Raw genomic sequence first — 19,721 nt, 5'->3', positions numbered from 1 at the left:
CAAGATGAGTTTGCCTGGGAATGCCTGCACACCAAAGAAGTAAGGTACTGTAACAAATACTTCGCACGTACTTTTCTTGCGACAAACATAATATTTCGTAACACATCGTGCATGTTTCGGTTTCGTTCGGCGTGCGCTTCAAAATCGCAATCTTTTGCTGCGGGAAATGTTCTCTTACAATGCGGTCAATTTGACGCTTCAAATAACAAAGATAACAGACAACATTTCAGATATGGCACAACAAAATGTGTAGGCAGTATTTTACGCTGCAATCTTCGGCACTCTGACGATAGTACGCATGTAATCGTTTTCTTTAAGTCTGGGAAGAAGCTGTGGCTTTAGTAATATTCTATTCATATTATGAGTTGATAATCTTATCACAGCCACGCACAATTCAACGTGATAAGTACACAGCACGGCATTTGGTGACAAGTGCCTACACCCTTTAGTTCAATTTTCGTTTACGTTGACAACATTTTTCCAAAGGCGCGGGATCCAGGGGTACGCGATACATTATATGTCCCTTTTCCGCAGAATTAGTGCATTTACGCCCGGAACATTAGCTTATTTTTAGGTTGAAAACCGCACTTACTCTATAAGACTCCAGCAGAACTTCGGACCGGAAGCGTAAATCCACGTGACATTCCAGCTTCCCTTACGTCATTTTGACAGGAAGTTGCAAACCACCCATTTGGTTTCCGTTAACTTCACCACTTTTGAATTCCGTTTCGGTTTCTGGTAGTGGAAACATTTCCTGTTGAATCTCGTTAATTACCGTTTCTCGGTTCCGTTTCCGGTAGGCAACCCTGCTTGTAGGTCTCCTTGTCTGGACCTGGGGAGGTACGTTTGGTTGCCGTTGCTTTGATTGCGCGGTCGAGCTCGTCCATTGTGAACTCGCAGTCTAGTTCTCCGGGATCAGGGTGCATGGTTAGTTGACTGTCGACAATTGTTGTGCGAAGAGACTGATGGTGGAGGACGCTTGTGGACGCAACTGAAGGTTTGTTCAAGGCAACCAGGAATCTGTCTGATACCTCAGTTTCGGAGACGTTCATCTTGAGCGCGATGGTACGGAAAGGCGAAACTTGCGAAGGGTTATTTTTGAGGCTCTTCACTATTCTCCATAGCTTGCCAGGGTTGGTTGACGATGACAGAGAGCTGCAAGTTTCCTCCCAAACGTGAGCAGTCAATGTCTGAAGGTGTCTTTTGATCTTTTGCTTTGTGAACCTGGCTTGAACGAGATGTGTGATGTCCCCGGATCGTCGGTAGCGGGGCTCAGCACGGCGACGGATTACTCGCAAATGCTCAAAATTCCATATCGGTTTTGGTGTAGGCATTGGGTACCTTGATGAGCTTGATTGGTGACTTGAGGTCCTAGTTTATTGTCTGCACGAATTCCTTTGCAGTGACATTTTCGCTGAGTGATGCGGTGTTTCGATGACGGAGTACTTGCCAGCTATATACAGTGAGTATTTTTTTTTAGATGTTTGCTTCTATACCCTGTGTAGGAGATGAAGACTGGCAGGTGATCACCTCCTCTCGTGTCTGCATGTAGGGTCCAATTGAGCGTTTGCGCAATGTGTCTCGGGTGCATACGGTACCATCTATGCAAGTGCAGTATATGCTAATGGCTCTTTCTATTGCGACTTTCCCACAATGGGGAATGGTCATTCAGGTCCCCAAACACTATCACGGGTTTAGAAGCGTTTCTTATCAGGTCTTCAATGGCCACGTCACTGGCAGGCAGGTGCGCGAGGCGCTATATATGCATTGACTAGACTACCGTGATGTAGGTGTCATGGACCCTAGACTTGATTGCGATGTATTCAATGATACTGAAGAGAAGAGGGAATATCTTTACGGACGACTAGAAGTACGCGGCTTGCGTACGTGAAAGTGTGCATTTTTGGATGGCCCTCCTTTAAGTGCACGCGAGGTGTGAGGCCTTATCGTCTGCTACAAACCGTTTTCTTGTTGTTGCAAATTAAACTTTTGACACTTTTTTGGTGTAAATGGCTTGTCCCATGGCGCACAGCTTTTGGTGTTGCCTTTACACCCGAATCAGGGGTGTTGTCTAAAACACACCTTAATTACGTCTATACCTCATAAAGCACTCTTATAATGGGTGTTTAAAAACAAAAACACCGTTAAAAGGGGAGCATTCTATTGAAAACACCATTCAGGATGGAGTTGTTTTGTGGCAAATACTCCCTCATAAATGGCTAGAATAATGCAAGCGGCATCCCACGGCAGCATACCGAGACATACAGTTCGACGTTCTTGCGTTTATGGCAAGCACCACCCTGAACACGGCAAGCTTCCAGCCGTGGTTCCATCGTACAACCTAACCCGGAGCGCAATGCGTCACAAGCACGCCTCGTTAGGTACCGTAGGCGTGATCGCCGAAGCTTGAGAAGACTTGGGCACCCCGGTAGCCTCTATAGGCGTATTGGATGGATCATATATTGAAATATAATTTGTTGGGGGCATGTTCGTTAAGTGTAGTAGCGCAGAAAAAGTTTGTAACGGTGACGGGAATTCGTCTTTGCAATTAAAACGTATGTCTGCAACGAGTCAAGGACACCATCTAAATTCCTGACATCCTTCCCTGTCAAATGCTGTGTTTTTAACTCAAGTTATCGTTTTTAGTGTCATTAACTGCTGAGTGGAGCTGTGAAATCAGTATAAATTTTCTTTGACAAATGAAAACACCATTTTCAACATCATATTCCCAGTTCAAATGGGGTGTAAGAATGGTGTATAGGACGTAAACACCTTTTTCAACACCTCACTTTACGCCCTTAATGATCGCCATGGGATAAAACGTGGTGTATGTCGATGATGCACCTATAGTAATGCTCTTTTTACTCCATTTGGTACACTTTGCTGGATAAAAAATTGTGTTTTTATAAGAATACGCCTGTTTTGAGCGAATAAAGGTGTAAAATGATTTACTGTGTGTTGTTGTTGCTCCTCGAGCGGGATGGCGCTTATCCGCAAGGGCCAAGACTAATGAGGTGTGTGTTAGCATGGCTGTGTTGTAGCCCGTTTTCTTCCTCTTTGTTTGTAGATGCGTATACGAAGAGGGGAGTCAAGTCCTGTAGATCACATAAACAAAATACAGAAGCCGACACTGAAGATTTTTGTTTAAGTTTAATTTGTACAAGCTTTCGCGTGGAGGTCCACGCTTCCTCAGGTACATAGTGAAGTGGTGACACACATAAGTATATATAGTATAGACATACACACTGCTGTACAAAGAAAGGGAAGAGGAAAGGAGATATGGTGCCACATGTCTGTGTACAATGAAAAGCTGGGCAGACGGAACTTGTACTAACGGTTTGTACTAACAAATCATATTGGGAGAGTCTCCTTCCTTGTAGCGTCCTCTTTTAACAGCGCAAACGCTCAAAATAATGCGATGACATCTACATACCAGCATATACCTGCCAAAGAAAATTTAGGACCGTATTGCAACTTAGTAAGAAACGGGAAATGCATGTGTGTCAATGGGACGTACAATCAGATCAGGCCCCTTTTCTCGGTTTGAAATTTTTCGACTTATCCCCTTATTGCATACAGAGGTTCAATTGCTTCCGCACATGAGGACGGACAGGTGATAAATCAAGTACTAGGAATAGCATTTCCTCAATGTGCACCTATGTTGTTCAACCGGATCAAGTCATTCTATCTTTTTGGAGAGATGGAGGGGACGAAAGAGCCAAGTGACAGACGTATATGTGAAGGCTCGCTACCGACGCGTGAGTCCACGCTGAGAGGAAGCACACGAAATACCAGATTTTGTAGCACACATATTTAATATGAGCACGGAATGAAAATGTTGGCTCACAGATCGTCGTCTTCTCCCTGTTGGTGGTCGCCCCATCACGCACGAATGCGTCTCGACGCACAATGAAGGCGAAAAGGCGTGTCTTTGTTTCGTTCCTCGTCATTTCGCAGTATTCCAATGGGAAGCGTCTTTTTGACAATTGGAAAAAGGTGCAAGGACACGAAGCGAATAGTTCATTCGTACATTTCACTTGTCCCATCGCGTTCGGTGCATTGTATTTTCATTTTAGGTATTGTATTCTCTATCCGGAATAAGTATACAACACCCTTATCGGCAGTGTGAGGAAGAAAGGTTGGTCGCGCGCAGTCTCCATTTTGTTCTTTTGGATGCTTCATGGAATTGAAGAAGACCCTGTTGATGTTTCTGTTGATGCTTTCCGGTCAGTGCTACAGAGACGGAGCTCCTAGGACCGCCTGCAAAACAATGGAACCCAGACACGATGTTGATCCACAAGAATCGCTGCCCCCTTATACAGTAAGTAATGTGACCTTTCATAGACACTGCTTTTCATTATCGAAAAGCTTTTTACCTTTAGAAGAGCAATTATACCCTTCAGGAGGTAATATTTGTCGCATATGTTGGGCCTAAAAGGTTGCAAAGTTCTACCTGCTACCTCACTCTGTGCAACGAATGATAGGGTTACCACGTCTGATTCGGTGAGCTCGGGGGGCGTACGCGTTTTTGTAGCAATTTGGATATATATGATAATCGCTTTTACTACCCTTTTGAGCCCTTTATCAGACGCTATGTTGACCTAGGTGGCAACTATAGAAGTTACCACATTTTCGCACCCTTTTTTCTGAGAGTGTAGACCTTCCAGGGATGCTGTGGCTCCTAAACATGCCCACCAACGACGCCTGTCGCCTTCGATACAGCTACTTTTGTCTCGTCAAGGCCAGCCGAACAGCTCGCTGCGATGAAATTCGACTGAACTCGTACTGGTCTTCCTCTTTTCTTCCTTTGTCTGCTGCTCCGGGATCCCATTGACACCACCGAGGGGTTCTCTCACTCCTAACCAAGCTCGCCGTCTTACATGGCGACCCCCCCCCCCCCCCCAAGGATCTTCCCTGGATCCGCCCCTGCGTACAGGTCTGTTGTTTTTTACGTTCCCTGCGCCGAGATTGTAGTCTAGACGTCCCAGGTATGCTCTCGCTCATAACCAAGCCCACGGACGACGCCTGTCGCCTATGATTCCGCTACTTCTTTCGCACCAAGGCCAACTGAATAGCTGCCTGCGACGAAGTTCGACTCAGCTCGTACTGGTCTGGTTGTTTTGCATCTTCTGCGCCAGGATCGCAATCTTGACCTTCCAGGGATCCTCTCGCTCCTAACTAAGACCACCTACAACGCCTGTCCCCTCTGGTTCCACTTGCTTGCGTAAGGACTAACCGTACAGCTCCACGTGACAGTTTGACTCGGCTCGTACTGTCTTTTTTTTTTTTTTGCATTTTAAAATTCCGTGCTAGCGCCGCGACGCAACAGTGGCGATGAGCAGTGCTTAGATGTCGGAAGATGCACTCTAAGAAAAAAGGGTGTGAAAAGGTGGTAACTTCCATAGTTACCACCTAGATCAACATAACGTCTGATAAAGGGTGTGAAAGGGCGGTAAAAGCGATTATCATATATCCAAATTGCTCTAAAAGTCGTACGCCCCTCTCGCTCACCGAATCACAAGTGGTAATCATATCATTTGTGGCCGAGAGTGAGGTAGCAGGTAGAACTTTGCAACCTTTTAGGCACATCATATGCGACAAATATTACCTCCTAAAAGGTGTAACTGCTCCACTCCTTTTTCTGAGAGTGATGGAGAGCGGACAGCAGGAAAAAGTCAGGGACAGGGGTGCTAGTACGCGTCCTCTGCCGACTTGAGGGAAGCTGTGCTGACATTCGTCTGGAAAGTATGCTGGAAAACCCTAGCCGGTGCGGAGATTCGAACCCGCATCTCCGCCCAGTCTTGCTGTAGACAGCGGTGATCCTAACCCACTGGGACTGTTATATTGTTTGTATGTATATATGTGTACATACACACATACTCGCATCGTGTGTAAATCTAGTCCCAATGATTATTATGCTTACATGCGATCCTGCAGATGGTAGTCACGTCCTCTTCATTCATAAAGATGTGTTTTGCACCCCCCTTTGTGTTTCTACATCTAGATTACCGTGGACTTCACGGGAAAGGACTTCATAGTGAAGCTGAGCGCGAACAACGCTGGGGCCGCGTATCGAGGATTCCTTCTGCGAACCATCAGAATACAGGATCTGCAGGAGAGCTATCTCCCGGGAACCTTTACTGAACACAGGGATTCTCCTAACAAGGTCCTCCAAGTGATCTGCGACGGTCATAGAAAGGTCAGTCAGTCGTCTGGTACTCAATCGGTTTTGCCATCAAAATGAATCCCTCAAAACGCTTTTATAGCATCAGCTTTGTAGGGCCAACCAACATCGTATAGGTTCGTCCATAGTAAAAAGAGCGTATGTGTAGAGAGTACCCGAGAAGAGAACGTGTGGAATGGGTTGAAAGGACACAGATATGCGCGACGTTCGAGAGAGGTGTGTGTCATGTAAAAGCAGTTGGTCTCTGTGCCACCGAAACGGGTGCGGGCGATCAAACGTTAGGGTGCCGATGAGCAGGAAAGGAACGATGGCGCGTAGAAGCACAACGCAAACGACTTGCTCATCTGAGTGTTTCGTGTCCTATGACAACTGTAGAGTCATAGCGCGTCCATGCTGCTCTCACACCTTCTAGCAAAACAGATACCCTGAATATCGGTTCTGAACGTCACGGCTGCGCATTACTGTTATGCATATGCATTTATGCACACCTAAGGATTACATTGTTAACATCCGCAACGATCAGTCGAACGCGATCCACCCGAGCGCCGAGTCATCCGAATCATTCTAGGGGTCAGCTCACTGACCGCAATAATTGAACTACTGAGCGTTTTATCTGTCATTTTTCGTTGGGGAGCCGTATCCTAACCGGCGTCCTAATCGTTTGCCGCGATAGCCTGGTCCGATATAGACTAAGATAAAAGTATCAGTTCGTTGGGCAACGACATTAACGAGTGCTAGTAGACCCCTACCGAGAGCCCGGTAGGTTACCGCGTCTACCGCAACCTACCAACAGATAAGATTCTGAGTCACGCTGTTTGTCATTGGTTCCGGTGTGCACGTTAAGTTAACGGTGACGTTATCAACGGTCTTCTAGCTAACACTCGCTAGTATCCTTTGCCCACGGTATCAACGAGCATGCAACTTGAGTAATCTCTACAAGCACCTACAATCGCTGTTCCGATAACCGAGCAGCGCATCTGGCTGCCTCCCACGAGGGGCATAGCCGGAACTCCTTTTCTTTCCAAAGAGCATGGTGGCTCTGTTCCAGCTCTGCCTTCCGCGACATTGTCAACAAGCGGTATGTAGCGAAGATGCGTTGGTAAATCTTTATGGCCGCTAAAATGGCTCACATGTGGAGAAGAAAGTGAAGGTATTCCATGACAGAGTTGCTTTATTTAGTTGACTCGAATGAGTTCCTGCGCAGGGCACTCATGAGGAAATTTCTTAGAATGCAGTGACACATACGACGAACGAGGCTAAGAATCGTACCATCGTCCACTGGGTGCCTGACCGACGACCAAGGAAACCAATCCAAGTGGTCTTCAGGTACACGACTCAGAAAATTACGGCAACGTATTCACTATAAGAGTATTTTGAGGATAGCTCTAACGCTTTGTCGGTTTTCCGAGAGTTCTGCCAAGCAAGAGGAATAATCTGCGGTCAGGAGCGGCCCCTGTTATTGGCTAAAAATTCGCTCTCTATAGTTACGATAAGGGTGAAACAAAACACAAGAAGCGCCTTTCAAGTGCGCCTCTTGCGTGCCTTTCGTTCGCCTTATCAAGAGTTTCAGTAGATCGTAAGCACTCTACGGGCGCGTTAAGTAGCGGCTCTGCAGTGCGTGCTCCGTTCACTCTGTCCCTGTCGATCCGAAGCCTCTGCTACACGGGTTTTTAAGCCAAGAGAGCACCCCCTGCGCACGCGATGTGTGCACGTTGCGTGTGCAAAGCGCCTTTAGGTGTCACTGAATGTTTTTCCAATCCGGCTGTCTGCATTCTTAAAAAGAGGCTTAAAGAGGCTCTTAATGAATGTGCAGGTGCGTCCAACCGGAAAATAGGTTGGACAGCGTGAGAAGCACACTCCGCAAAAGGAGATAGTAAAAAGGGGGCGCGCTCCATGCGCTCCGAAAATACAATAGATGAAGCTACCACATCAAGGATCAGCAAAGTGATGTTAAATGTCCAGTGGTGTTCGTTACAACACTCATGCTATAACGATGAACGTCTCCGTTCGAGACGCCGACTGACTCCAAGTCGCCGGTAAGTGCCGGCGCAAACTCCAGTCAGAGTTTAAAGACAGGAAACGGTGATCCTCACGTTTCTTCCGTCTCATATTGCCTTGCTTGGGCTGGCAACCCAGACCAATACACAACATGATGTCATCAGCTTCGAAGAAGTAAGGTCGTTATCGTGTGCACCTTCCGGTCTACTAAAACTGGCTAATGCCTTCTCAAAGGCCTGTCTCTATAGCGTGTAAATCCACCAGATGAGCCAGCCATTGTACATATTCGTAGCGACTGGTGCTCTCTTAGGACACAAAATAGATCACCCGAAATCTATATTGGTTAATCTTTCGCACGTGCATTCGGCGTTTACCTGTCAAGTCGTAGCAGACGACCCTTTTCGTCTCAAACGTGAGACTCATGAATATACCGTTAATGCTACACATTCCCACAATAAGCGTTTACCTTGTGTGTCATAGAAGGTTGACAACCCAGAAAGTGCGTCTAACGGATTTCTCTCGTCCAGGGCAACTGTGGTGCATTCCAAGCAGATATTTTGGCTTCGCGTGGACTCCAAACCAGTGCTTATTACGTCTTCTGCGGCTACGCTACTACCCGTGACGATTTGGACGCTGTCATTCTGCTACAGTATTCCTCTGCTTACAACCAATAAACATTGATGTATATCATGTGGCCCTCATTAGTTCCTGAGCCTCTGTGGAAACACGCGTGGACAGCCAAAGTTGTCACGTCGCAGAAACATGCTGCTTCTAAATGATAACTTGGTCCCACTGACAAATCTCAATGAACGACGTTCTTGGTGTAGATTGGTGCATTGCTTGGATGTTGCAATGATGATGAACGAGAAACAATTAAGCCATACGGGTAGCATATCTATAGGTGTCATGAAGCATGTAAGTTTCATCAATTATGCCCCTATTTGGTGATGGATATGTTAATGGCTTACAACCTTGTCTACGAGGCGGGGCACAGGCTGCTTTTCGAGTGGGTTCCAGCCCATTGCGGTGTCGAAGGGAAAAAACAGGCCGACAGCTCTCGTCTTGGTGACGGACGCGTATTGCGCTGCTCAGAAGAGATCGTCGTTCTGTACTTCGACGCCTCGTGACTCCCCTGGATTCCCGCAAATGAACCAGTAACTCCCCTGGCTCCCCCAGCTATGCTGAGCAGAGTTGATCCAGCGCTCGCTTTCCGTACGCCTTGACATACCCCTCGTCAACATGCCGCATTAGTTCATCGAATACGCCTTGATATGGCTTTCGATATAGTTTCTTTTGTTGCAAGCGTCTATCAGTGAAAAAAAGAGAAAGTGAAAAAATTAGGGAGTCCCTAATTCTTTCCTTTTTCTTTTCTTCTTCTTCTATGTACTTCTATGTACATAGAAGTTTCCCGATAACGTCCCAAACAGCACAATGTACTGAAAGTCGAGTGCAATGGGAGTGGGGTAGGTGGAAGGCCATGAACAGAGCCATCCCAAGCAGCACAATGTACTGAAAGTCGAGTGCATAGGGGTGGACGGGTAGGTGCAAGGCCTTCAACAGACTTCTGAAACTAAGGAACATTGATAAGACCCATACCGTCCACCCCTATTGCACTCGACTTTCAGTACATTGTGCTGCTTGGGGTTTTCGAAAACACGATAAGCCAATCACCTGATTCATTTGGAGCTGCTGACGTCACGTCGCTGATATCTGACTGACTAACAGTGATAGGGAGACCGATGGCGCTTACAATTCTCAAACTCCCTCGTGGTGGCGATGACTGTTTGCCTTAGTCGGCCATGAATCCCAAACGCACATTTGGATTGACATTGAAAATATTCCAGTTGCTAAGACGCCTCTCAACGATCGGGCATTAATCCTGCTTATTAGTGTGAGCCCTACGTGGCGCTAGTTGTCCGGGACGAGGGCCCTAGAAGCGTCACGTGATGGGGGATTCTATTTCTTTTTTTTTTTTTTTTTTTTTGTTATGGTCACTTGCTTCTCTTGTTCCGCAGTCTCGCCTTCGACCTGCCAAGTAGCCATTAACATGAATACTATCATTCTGATAACACTTTGCGCTCTAGTTCGGGGGGACAGGATCGTCAGTAAGTTTCATTAACAAATTACGTCTCAGTGTTTTGTCTTTAAAACTAGGCTTTATGTACAGGTCCACTCCAGCCGCTCTCAACAGGATTCCCAACAAGCTTGTCTCTTGGTGACGACACAGCAGCGACATGCGTGGTCAAAAGAACGGTAGGGAAGTCATATCGTATATTTTGGGAGAAAACGGGGGAAGAGATATTGTCTGGAGGAAGAATAGGTGTCTACAAGACATCCGAAACGAGATCTACGTTGAACATCGAAAGCATCCAACCAGAGGACATTGGAAACTATTCCTGCGTTGCGCTCATTTCTGATGGAAGGCGATATGACGTCACCGTATCGCTCACTGTCACAGGTAAACTTCATAATTGTTTATTATCCTGTCTTAATGCACCAATGGAAGCAGCATGAGCTCATTTCGCTGTACTTGTTTCGTGCAAACAGTGGCCAACTTGTGACAGAATGGTAGAAGTGCGGGGTAGTTCGCAAACACAAGCAGCCAAGACGACGACGACGAACGAAAGTATGCACCACAACTACTAACTTACAACTCAAAGATTTATTATGTGACAAGGCAGGTTATATTTCAGACGACTGTTTCGTACGAACACGATGGAAATTGGAAAGTTACTGTTCTGAGGCTTCAACGGACATAATTTTCATTTTTGTTTAAAATGTGTATACATTACAGCATGCACTCTGCCATCAGTCCTCTTCAGCTCATCCCTCCACGACACTAGAAAGTATTGCACGTCATTAGCACGTGGTATAACTGCGTCAGGCATCGTGTGTTAACCCGGATGTATCTTTTTCGATACAAATATTATAAACAGTTTATATTATATTACAAACGCTGTCGCCAGTTGGAGTTTGTGGAGCACGTTTGACCGCCATCGGATTTCGAGTGCAGGAACAACGAAAGACAGGACCTTCCGTCTCGCTGTAGTACTTGGTCCACTTCAAGCAGCGTAAGATGAAATTGTACGCGCTCATATGCAACTTATTCAGACAGCGTGCGTTGGAACTTGGTTACAGTGTGTCAGACTTTAACAAGAAGTGACGTGACCTGTGCTATAAGAAAGGCAGGAGGTGAAAGCCCCCCATGGAAGATCTCGACGGCAAGCGGCGTGCACCAGTGACCAATCAGATTTTAGCTTCAGGTTAGGCCCATCCGAACGAGTGTAGGTGTTGTAGGCCCATCCGGTCGCATCAGTTTTCGGGAGGGGCCCCATCAGACTGTTGTTGCGGATGCTAAAGACGTAAGTCTTCCGTGAGCACTTCTTCTGTGTCTGTCTCGTTTATGTGTCCATTCAATCTCGGGGTTCCGTTATGTTTCCTCACCGTTCTATCAGCTGCGTTCGCTTCGTGTATACCTTGTGAATTGCGGGACAGACACTCGCAACAAACAGCTCCGTGCGCCACATTGCTGCAATATATTGTTCCTTGTAATATGTTACAGTCAGAAACACCTGAGTTTGAGATTTTTTCACTCGTAATAGAAGTGTTTATCAAGTTACGTGGAGTTCCTTTCCTTGAGAGACTACGGAAACGTACGGATGCCGTCCAACTGCCTTTGTGAAAACGCTCCTTGCGGTTAGCCTTGGGCGTTTTTCGACAGCACAGCGTCGCTTGCCGCTGAGGAAAGCTTGGCATTCTGCCGCTCGAGAAACGCCCCATGGGGTTGGGCCTTTTCCGACGCCTCGCGACAGATGGCACCGCGCTGGTGCTTCCATGGGTTATGCACTTTCGTATTGAAACGTACGGAAAGTCCTGCACTTTTTGAGCTTGAAGGCGGACTCACTTCTTAACAAAGTCTGTGAGGAATTTTTGTTCCCGTAAACCTCGCCCAATCCTACACGAAACAGGTACAGGCGTGTTCCTATCCAGTTTACCTATGGAATGACACATTTTTGAAGGCCCGCAGAGATTCAATCACTTTTGGCGAATGAAAGTTTGTTAAATTTCCAATACGTGACAGTCTATGGAAGATGGAACCAGAGCCGTATATTAAAAGGGAGCCTGGCCATTGGGCGGAGTCACAAAAAGAGGCTCGATCTGTCAGTCACAGTTTCACTCCTCTGATTGGTTTGCTTTTTACAAAGGGGGTCGCCATGACACCATACTGCCACCCAAAATGGCGACGAAAACAAACACAGTGAAGCGGGGATTTCGTGACGAGAAATTTTCACGGACTACTCTGATTTTACGCTGCAAATGCACATCCTCATATACGTTTCTCGGAAATCAGTTTCAACTTACGCTCATCCATCGATATCTAACTGAAAATAATACGTTTTGTCGCCGCTGTTAGGCCAAGTGAACACGCCGATCGCGGCGATCACAACGAAATCATAGCAAAAAACGGCACTGTGCTGTACAATCTTGTATTTAATTGCTGGATTTCATGGATATAATCATTCTTGCCTTTTATATTACAACTATTAATGTAAATTTGTTTTAAAACCGTACCAAGGGCTAGAATGTGTCCCAGCAGGTGGTTCTGCCGGCAGCGGTACAACGACGGAAGCAGAGGACAATTCCCGACGTGCCTTACGCTCCCTAGGTGGCGTTCATCAAATTTGCACAAAAATCCACTAGTTTTGCAGATTGCGAGAGGTATCCATTTCAATCCCATCCAATCCACTTGCCACCCAAAATGGCGCTGCCCATGTTGATACGGGGACAAATAGTGAGGATAGGTTGATTGATAGCGCCCCATCTTTCAAGACTCCATTGATCGGAAAGCTGAAAACGTGGGTGGAGCTTCAGGTATAGCCATGGCCCATTAATGGCCAGACTCCCTTTTAATATACGGCTCTGGATTCTTCTTTATCTTTCTCCTCTTTTTCCTACAAACAAACAAACATCGCACATCTCGGCACGCACAGCCTCTATATCTGGGCCAAAACGATGTCATTCCCTAGAGTAACAGTCTAGGAATTGAGTGCAAACAACAAATTCGATAAACTTACTGCAGTTTTCCAGATCCCTGCGTATGAAAATAATGGTTTTGTCGTTTGCTACCATGTTGTTCTGCACGCTGACGCCGATTAAATTACTTCCTGAAAGCGCGGGAGGAAAGCAAAACACAGACAACAATTTTCCGACAGCGCCGCCATCCCTCGCCGGAAGTGAACGTAATTCGATCGCTGGGCCTTCGCTATTCGCCCCTCCAGGTGGCCACCTAGCGGACCCCAGAAGAAGCACTCAATGAATGATAGTAACAGCAGACGACGGACGCTGCTACCGCGCGAGCCCTGCGGGTACTACTGCGACCAAGTCAGACGTCCTTCTAGAGCAGGACCGGGGAACTGCGAGTGCCTCTGTCTTAATTGCTCCCAAGCCGCAGCCGCGTAGCAGCCTACGGGGACCGGGGAGCTGGTCACGGAGAACAAACATAAAACAACTTGCCGGCGTAAACCCCCAACATACGTGGTATATAATATACGAGTACCCTGCAAGCGAACGGACTCGGGCCCCACGTTGGGCGGCATTGTGGGAAAACTACCGCCCCTGCCCAACTGGGCACAGGGCTCCCGCATCCGTCCGCCTCGCCGGAGGAAGTACAAAACAACCATTCAAATAGCAGAGAAACCACTCAATACCATACGTGCATCTGTATCTGTGATGCCGACGATCCGTGGCCATCTCGAGGATCCCCCCGGGAAGTGCCTTAGCAAAATTCGTCCGTCTTTTTAAGAGTATTGATGTCAGTCTTCGGCGCCCCTACCACTACACGTGTACGGTATCAGCGCACGATAACCGGAGGGCAGATAAATAACAACAGAGATCGGCTGCACCGGCCGCGAGATAAGTCACTGTTTTCAAACCCCACAAGGAATATTTCGCGCTGACCCGAAACTGCCGCAACTTCCCTTAGTGTGCGAAACTTGACGCACCGGATTATTAATCTTGGATAGCAGCCTGGAAAATTTGTTCCTTCCTCCACACACCACCTTATGTGAAACTTGTTGGCCATCTTGATCAAATGGTGCGAGAGTCCATGCACAGAAGGAATTAAGATGATACATTTGTAGCCTTCGTCCGTCTTATGTTTTCCTTGGCCATTCAGTTGCTTTAGCACATTTTCCGCAAACACTCCTTATCACCTGCTGATGGTATCCCGTTCTCAATAGTCTATCTCCCTGTATGCAAAAACTTTCCTGCGTACAGTGCCAGTAGGACTTTTCTAAGGCAGACCTATTCGTTCCGGTAGCGATGCCTCTCTTGACTTCTTTGGACGTTTTGAAGCTGAAAGGCATAAGCGGCTAGCTACTTCTTTCCATGTATTTCCAGCAGAGATGTTTCTCTTTCGACTTGCTGATGATACATAAATACAGGTATTGTAGGCGTTCTCCTTCCATGTCTTCAGATGTAAATTGAAGGTCAGGCGCCCCCTCTTTGAAGATGTAAACCAATTGTTGAGATCTTGTTGGGACGCCAACTTTAGCTCCTTGACCATAGACTATTCAGCTTGTCCAAAATATTTGGCCCATGGAGCTCCCCTGCGCACCAGTACCGTGCTCTTCGCCCTCTTTTTGCTGTCGTGCAAGCTACTGGCCTCCTTGAACAGCTCTAAACATAACTCCGACCTGTCGTCGCTTCGCGCTCACCATTAATTCATCCTCTCATATTAACCGCTGTGAAGTGGGGTAGGGTCCTGTGGCTACCACGGGGAAACATCCCATGTCATAATCACCTCTTCATCATTTATTGTTGTTGTTGTTGGGATTTCACTGCCACCTTTTTGTCGTGCACAACCGAAAGTCATCAGCATATCTAAATATTTTTCTTACATACGGCATCCTCTGTTTTACCACCCTCTCAAGATCATTGTCCACTGTTCCTAAAACAATATCACTCAGTGCCGGGGCTACCCTAGATCCAATACAGAAATCTTCGTTTTGTATACAAACTTTCACCTTTCAACTTGTCAATACAGGGCCCATATTGCCAAGTTTGAGCCAATATGTGGAAAATCCTGGCAAAACTGGTTCCATCTTGGACCCGTATCGCCAACGCCCAGCCAATTTAGGACCAATATTGTGGGTGTGTGCTTCATGGGAAAGTTGATTTTATCGGAACGGGTTTCTATTTCGACTTCTATGTAGCGAATTGATCAATATACCACCCTGCTGCGGCACGTCACATCAAGATATCATGCGATTGAGAAAGAGTGTATCGTTGGCCGCCGTGTAACTTGGTAGTTTTCGCATTCCGTGAGGTGACGTCAGGGTAGTATCTCTCTCGCCCCCATGTAGAGTTTTTCGTCGTATCTTCTTCGTGCAATGGCATCCATAATCGGAAATAAAACCATCAAGGCAACGCGTGTGGTCGCACATGGCTTCCTTTTGCCAACGGCGGGTCGCGACATCGGCCGTTGTGACGTAGATTGTTTGCAAACAGTCAGTCGTCTATTGCTGTGTGTGGGCAACGACTCCTATAGATAGAAGAAGCTTCACTCACGGAGGCCTGTGTGAGCGTTGTCGCTCTTTCATTGACGACGTAGCAGCAGGCCTCCCTGTGTTACGTAGGGTGAAGGCCATCTGCTATCTAGGACATAGAAATCTTAAGGAGTATGCTAGAAAGAAACCTCCGAAACTGGGACGTACTGGCGAGGGGAGCGCCATATTGAATCAGCTACTGTTGCCGCGGCGCATGCAAACAAAGGAATCCAGTAAGCATACAGCAAACATAACGCCAAAAATGTTTTTGGAACAGTAACACACCGCCAGAACCCATGAAACCGTAAGATATATGTGTCACGATATACATGGGCCATGATTATAATATATAAAACACACACACGCACACGCGAAGAAACAGACACGACACGGACGCCACATGGTGACGCCGTCTCGGCCGCTGCTTCAACCAGCCTTGACTACAAGCCTGGATAGGGGCGGACACTGACAAAATATGTAGCCGATGGAAGCAGAGGAGCAACCGAGCAAGTGTTGCAACAGTTTTTGGAACTGTGGCTGCTTTCACGGGCTGGAAATACACGACGTTTCCTCGGCTGATTCAATATGGCTGCCTCCGAGCGCATACATTGAGAGAGGGAAGAGCCCCGTTCAAGTGCTTTGCTCTCCTCCGCTCCTCCTCCCCAGCTTTCCTTCTAGCCTATCTCTCCGTAAGATTTCTATGATCTAGGAGGTGTCGGTCGGCGTGGGACACGTGGGATGCTCTTTCTTGTGACGCAAAAATGCGACTTTTGTCTTCACGCTTGCCCTTCGTGTTTTTCTACAACAAAGCAGGTCAGGAATCCCACGCTCAGCGTCATTGTTGCATTTATCTACGACGTTAGTCTTGGTGACACAATGGATTCGATTTCTGAAACATGTGTATCTGCTACCTTCGTCGTACACGCTGTCTCGGGACGGTACCGCTCTCGCACCACCCCGAGGCTCCGAACTTGATGTGACAGCGATGGATTCGTGAATCTTATGCATCCGACCCCTGAAGAATAACTGGCATCGACGCGTTTACATTTATGAAATTTGTTTTGGTAAACTGCAGTGACTGTCCAGTCCTTTCCAACGAGACGTGATTTTTTTCTCCAACCGATGGGTGGCGCTCTACTGTTTGCTTCGTACTCTCGCTACCACGTGCTTTCTATATCAGATATTCAACACGACCGAAGGCAGCTTGCTGACAGCAATTTGTTCAAATCATAGACACGAATATTTTGCTCAGCCTCTGCCTTTTTGTTCGTCCAGCCTGGCTGTGCTGTCGCTCAAGGTCAGAGTAGTCGGTCGTATGACAGAGTAAATTTGATGATTTTTCAGATTGAGGTCACGGAGAATGGAAAAGGGATTGGAGTTATAGTGGGACCACATTCGTCGTCAGCTCGGTCATACGCAGCTCTTGCAGAATACTCATTCTGTCCGTGAACTTGAACAATTTTTCTAGCTTCCTTCTCGAAATACCTCCTAGGTGGCGATAGTTGTCCGTGAACGAAGGACATATTGTGAGATATATGCCGTCATGTTCATTTGTTATCATCTTGATGCGTGCTCAAGAGCTGTCCAAGGCTGATCATCACATTAGGAAAGGCCTCGGCCAAGATGTTTTTCGTGTTTCTTCTGCTGTTCGCGTCGTCGAGTAACGCCATCACAGTCGGTGAGCCTGTCAGTCCACCTATTTCACTTCTGATGATAATGTTGTGTGACAATTTCAGGTGTCCCCAAACCACAGTCGCTCGGCTTTCCTAGTGAACTGTCCCTCGGTGACGATACAGCCGCAATGTGTATCGTGAAGAGAACGACCGGCGAAGCGTACCGTGTCTTTTGGGAGAAAGAGGGCAAAGAAATTGTGTCTACAGATCGAATGGTCGTGTCGCGGTTGTCGCAATCTAGCGTCACGTTAAGCATCAGGAAGATCATGGCGACGGACGTGGGGAATTACTCCTGCGTTGCGATGAACTCTCATGGAACCCAGAAAGTAACCATTCAACTTCTTATCTCAGGTAGGCCACACCACAGTGATCGTACCTCTCGTGAGCATCCAAACAACTGCGCACAGTGATGGATGTACCGATAGGGGGGGGGGGGATTTTGCTAGCATGTCGTTTCTTAGCTGTTGCTTTCCTTTCAATTTCTGCATTATCTCCGGTGTAAAATATAAACGATAAAAATCATCCTTCAGACTATGTCAAAAAATGGACCTGGAAAACTGGGCTGTATAACCACCTTCTAAGCTCACGCGATAATTTCGATATGTGTGGCCGGAATGGAATGTGATAAAATGATCGCCCCTCTCTGGACGAATGAATATCACTCGGGAAAGTTGATTTTATGGGGACGGGTTTTTCTTTCTTTTCTCATTTCATAGCGAGTTGTTCAATTGCCGTGTGTGGGACGTGCTCTTTTTCTTGTGGCGTAAAATACGACTGCTTTTGTAACTTGTACCGCCACGACTGCCCTCGTATACCTTTTTCTACAATAAAGCGAGACAGGACGGCCATCCTCGTCGCCCGTCTTACTTTTAGCTGAGGCGCGAGTCTTGTTGACACAAAGGATTCGATTTGAGATACACGTGTTGTTGTCGCGCTGCTGGGCAGTACAGTCTCGCACCACCCCGTGGCTGCGAACTCCAGGTGATAGTGATGGGGGCGTCGTGAATCTTATTCATCCGACCCCTGAAGAACAACTCTAATTGACGCGTTTACATTCCTGAAATGAGTTCTGGTCAAACGAGTCCATTCCAGCGGGATGTCTTCTTGAACCGATACATGGAGCACTACCTTTCCTCAGTATCTCGCTTCCACAAGCTTTCTATACCAGATATTCAACACGAGTGACGGCAGCTTGACAGTAATTGACTCTATAGCTAAGGTGTAGCACAAGATCATTAAGCATCTGCCGCATAGGGTCCAGTGGCTTTTTCCATTGGGTTTTGGCGTATCGGCTTTTCAGGTTGGGGTGACGAAGAATGGAAAATGAGTCTGAGTTATAGGGGGACCAAATTCGTCGTCAGCTCGGTCATACGCAGCTCTGGTACAAGACTCATTCCGTCCGTGAACTTGAACCATCACTTTTCTACCCTCCTTCTCGAAATATCTCCTAGGTGGCGATAGTTGTCCGTGAACGAAGGACGTATCGTGAGATACATGCCGCCATGTTGATTTCTTAGCACCTAGATGCCAGCTTAGCGAGGAAGTGTCCGAGGCTGGTCACCACACTCGAGCACGCGTCAGCTAAGATGTTTTTTGTCTGTCTTCTGTTTATGGGGACCTCGTCGAGTAATGCCATCACAGCCGGTGAGTCTGCCATTCCACTCACCTCATTTATGACGACAACGGAATGTGACAATTTCAGGCGTCCCCAAACCACAGTCGTTCGGCTTTCCCAGTGAACTGTCCCTCGGTGACGATACAGCCGCAATGTGTATCGTGAAGAGAACGACCGGCGAAGCGTACCGTGTCTTTTGGGAGAAAGAGGGCAAAGAAATTGTGTCTACAGATCGAATGGTCGTGTCGCGGTTGTCGCAATCTAGCGTCACGTTAAGCATCAGGAAGATCACGGCGACGGACGTGGGGAATTACTCCTGCGTTGCGATGAACTCTCATGGAACCCAGAAAGTAACCGCCCAACTTCTTATCTCAGGTAGGCCACAGCGTATCTCTTCTACATATCCAACTAACGCAGCACTATACATTTTTTTTAAAGTTTCAACCTTTATTTCCCACTGACAGATGGGTGTGCTCGGGTCTGGGGGTGGGGCGTATATGCACATGGATACAAGTGTTTGTGGCTATATGGATTAGTAGCCGTGCCGTATAGGGCAATCTCAGAAATTTCAGGTGGGTGTAGGGAAATCCCTGGCGCGCCGTCTTCTTGGGTTTTCGCCATGAAAGACGGGTGTGATCCTTGGTGGCAGCTCGAATCCGATCGCGCTTCGGTCGCTATCGCTATGGCTGCAGCAATCCGTTTGG

General features: G+C 47.2%; 2 protein-coding genes and 1 long non-coding RNA gene across 7 annotated transcripts in view; all 3 read left to right on the top strand.

Moving 5' to 3' along the window:
* Positions 1–973: 973 nt before the first annotated feature.
* Positions 974–8,872, top strand: LOC135398754 (putative defense protein). Of its 4 annotated transcripts, none has more exons than XM_064630179.1 (6): positions 974–997; positions 1,404–1,462; positions 4,232–4,321; positions 6,005–6,199; positions 7,413–7,510; positions 8,710–8,872. In XM_064630179.1, the coding sequence occupies exons 3-6, from the start codon at positions 4,271–4,273 to the stop codon at positions 8,861–8,863; spliced, it is 498 nt and encodes a 165-aa protein (XP_064486249.1). In that variant the 5' UTR covers positions 974–997; positions 1,404–1,462; positions 4,232–4,270; the 3' UTR covers positions 8,864–8,872. The 4 variants fall into 4 exon arrangements, with proteins under 4 accessions (XP_064486249.1, XP_064486252.1, XP_064486250.1 ...); XM_064630182.1 differs by lacking the exon at positions 974–997 and adding an exon at positions 1,140–1,175; XM_064630180.1 differs by lacking the exons at positions 974–997; positions 1,404–1,462 and adding an exon at positions 3,880–4,138.
* Positions 8,873–10,200: 1,328 nt separating this feature from the next.
* LOC135397528 (uncharacterized) lies at positions 10,201–10,855 on the top strand. The gene is made up of 3 exons (XR_010423651.1): positions 10,201–10,287; positions 10,350–10,640; positions 10,730–10,855. It is a non-coding gene; the product is annotated as an uncharacterized LOC135397528 (long non-coding RNA).
* Positions 10,856–16,447: 5,592 nt separating this feature from the next.
* LOC135398749 (cell adhesion molecule DSCAM-like) overlaps positions 16,448–19,721 on the top strand; it is a 104,467-nt gene continuing 101,193 nt past the window's right edge. Inside the window, exons 1-2 of one of the 2 annotated variants that reach the window (XM_064630166.1) lie at positions 16,448–17,407; positions 17,466–17,753. In XM_064630166.1, coding sequence (XP_064486236.1) covers positions 17,353–17,407; positions 17,466–17,753 — 343 coding nt within the window. In that variant the 5' untranslated portion in view covers positions 16,448–17,352. Of the gene's footprint in view, positions 17,408–17,465; positions 17,754–18,927; positions 19,047–19,104; positions 19,393–19,721 lie in introns of those variants that run through there. The other variant, XM_064630162.1, reaches the window with a different exon arrangement.

This window comes from Ornithodoros turicata, chromosome 6 (assembly GCF_037126465.1).
Source record: "Ornithodoros turicata isolate Travis chromosome 6, ASM3712646v1, whole genome shotgun sequence".
Taxonomy (NCBI): domain Eukaryota; kingdom Metazoa; phylum Arthropoda; class Arachnida; order Ixodida; family Argasidae; genus Ornithodoros; species Ornithodoros turicata.
The sequence above is the reverse complement of the archived record's forward strand: the minus strand, read 5'-3'. Positions and strand labels throughout refer to the sequence as shown.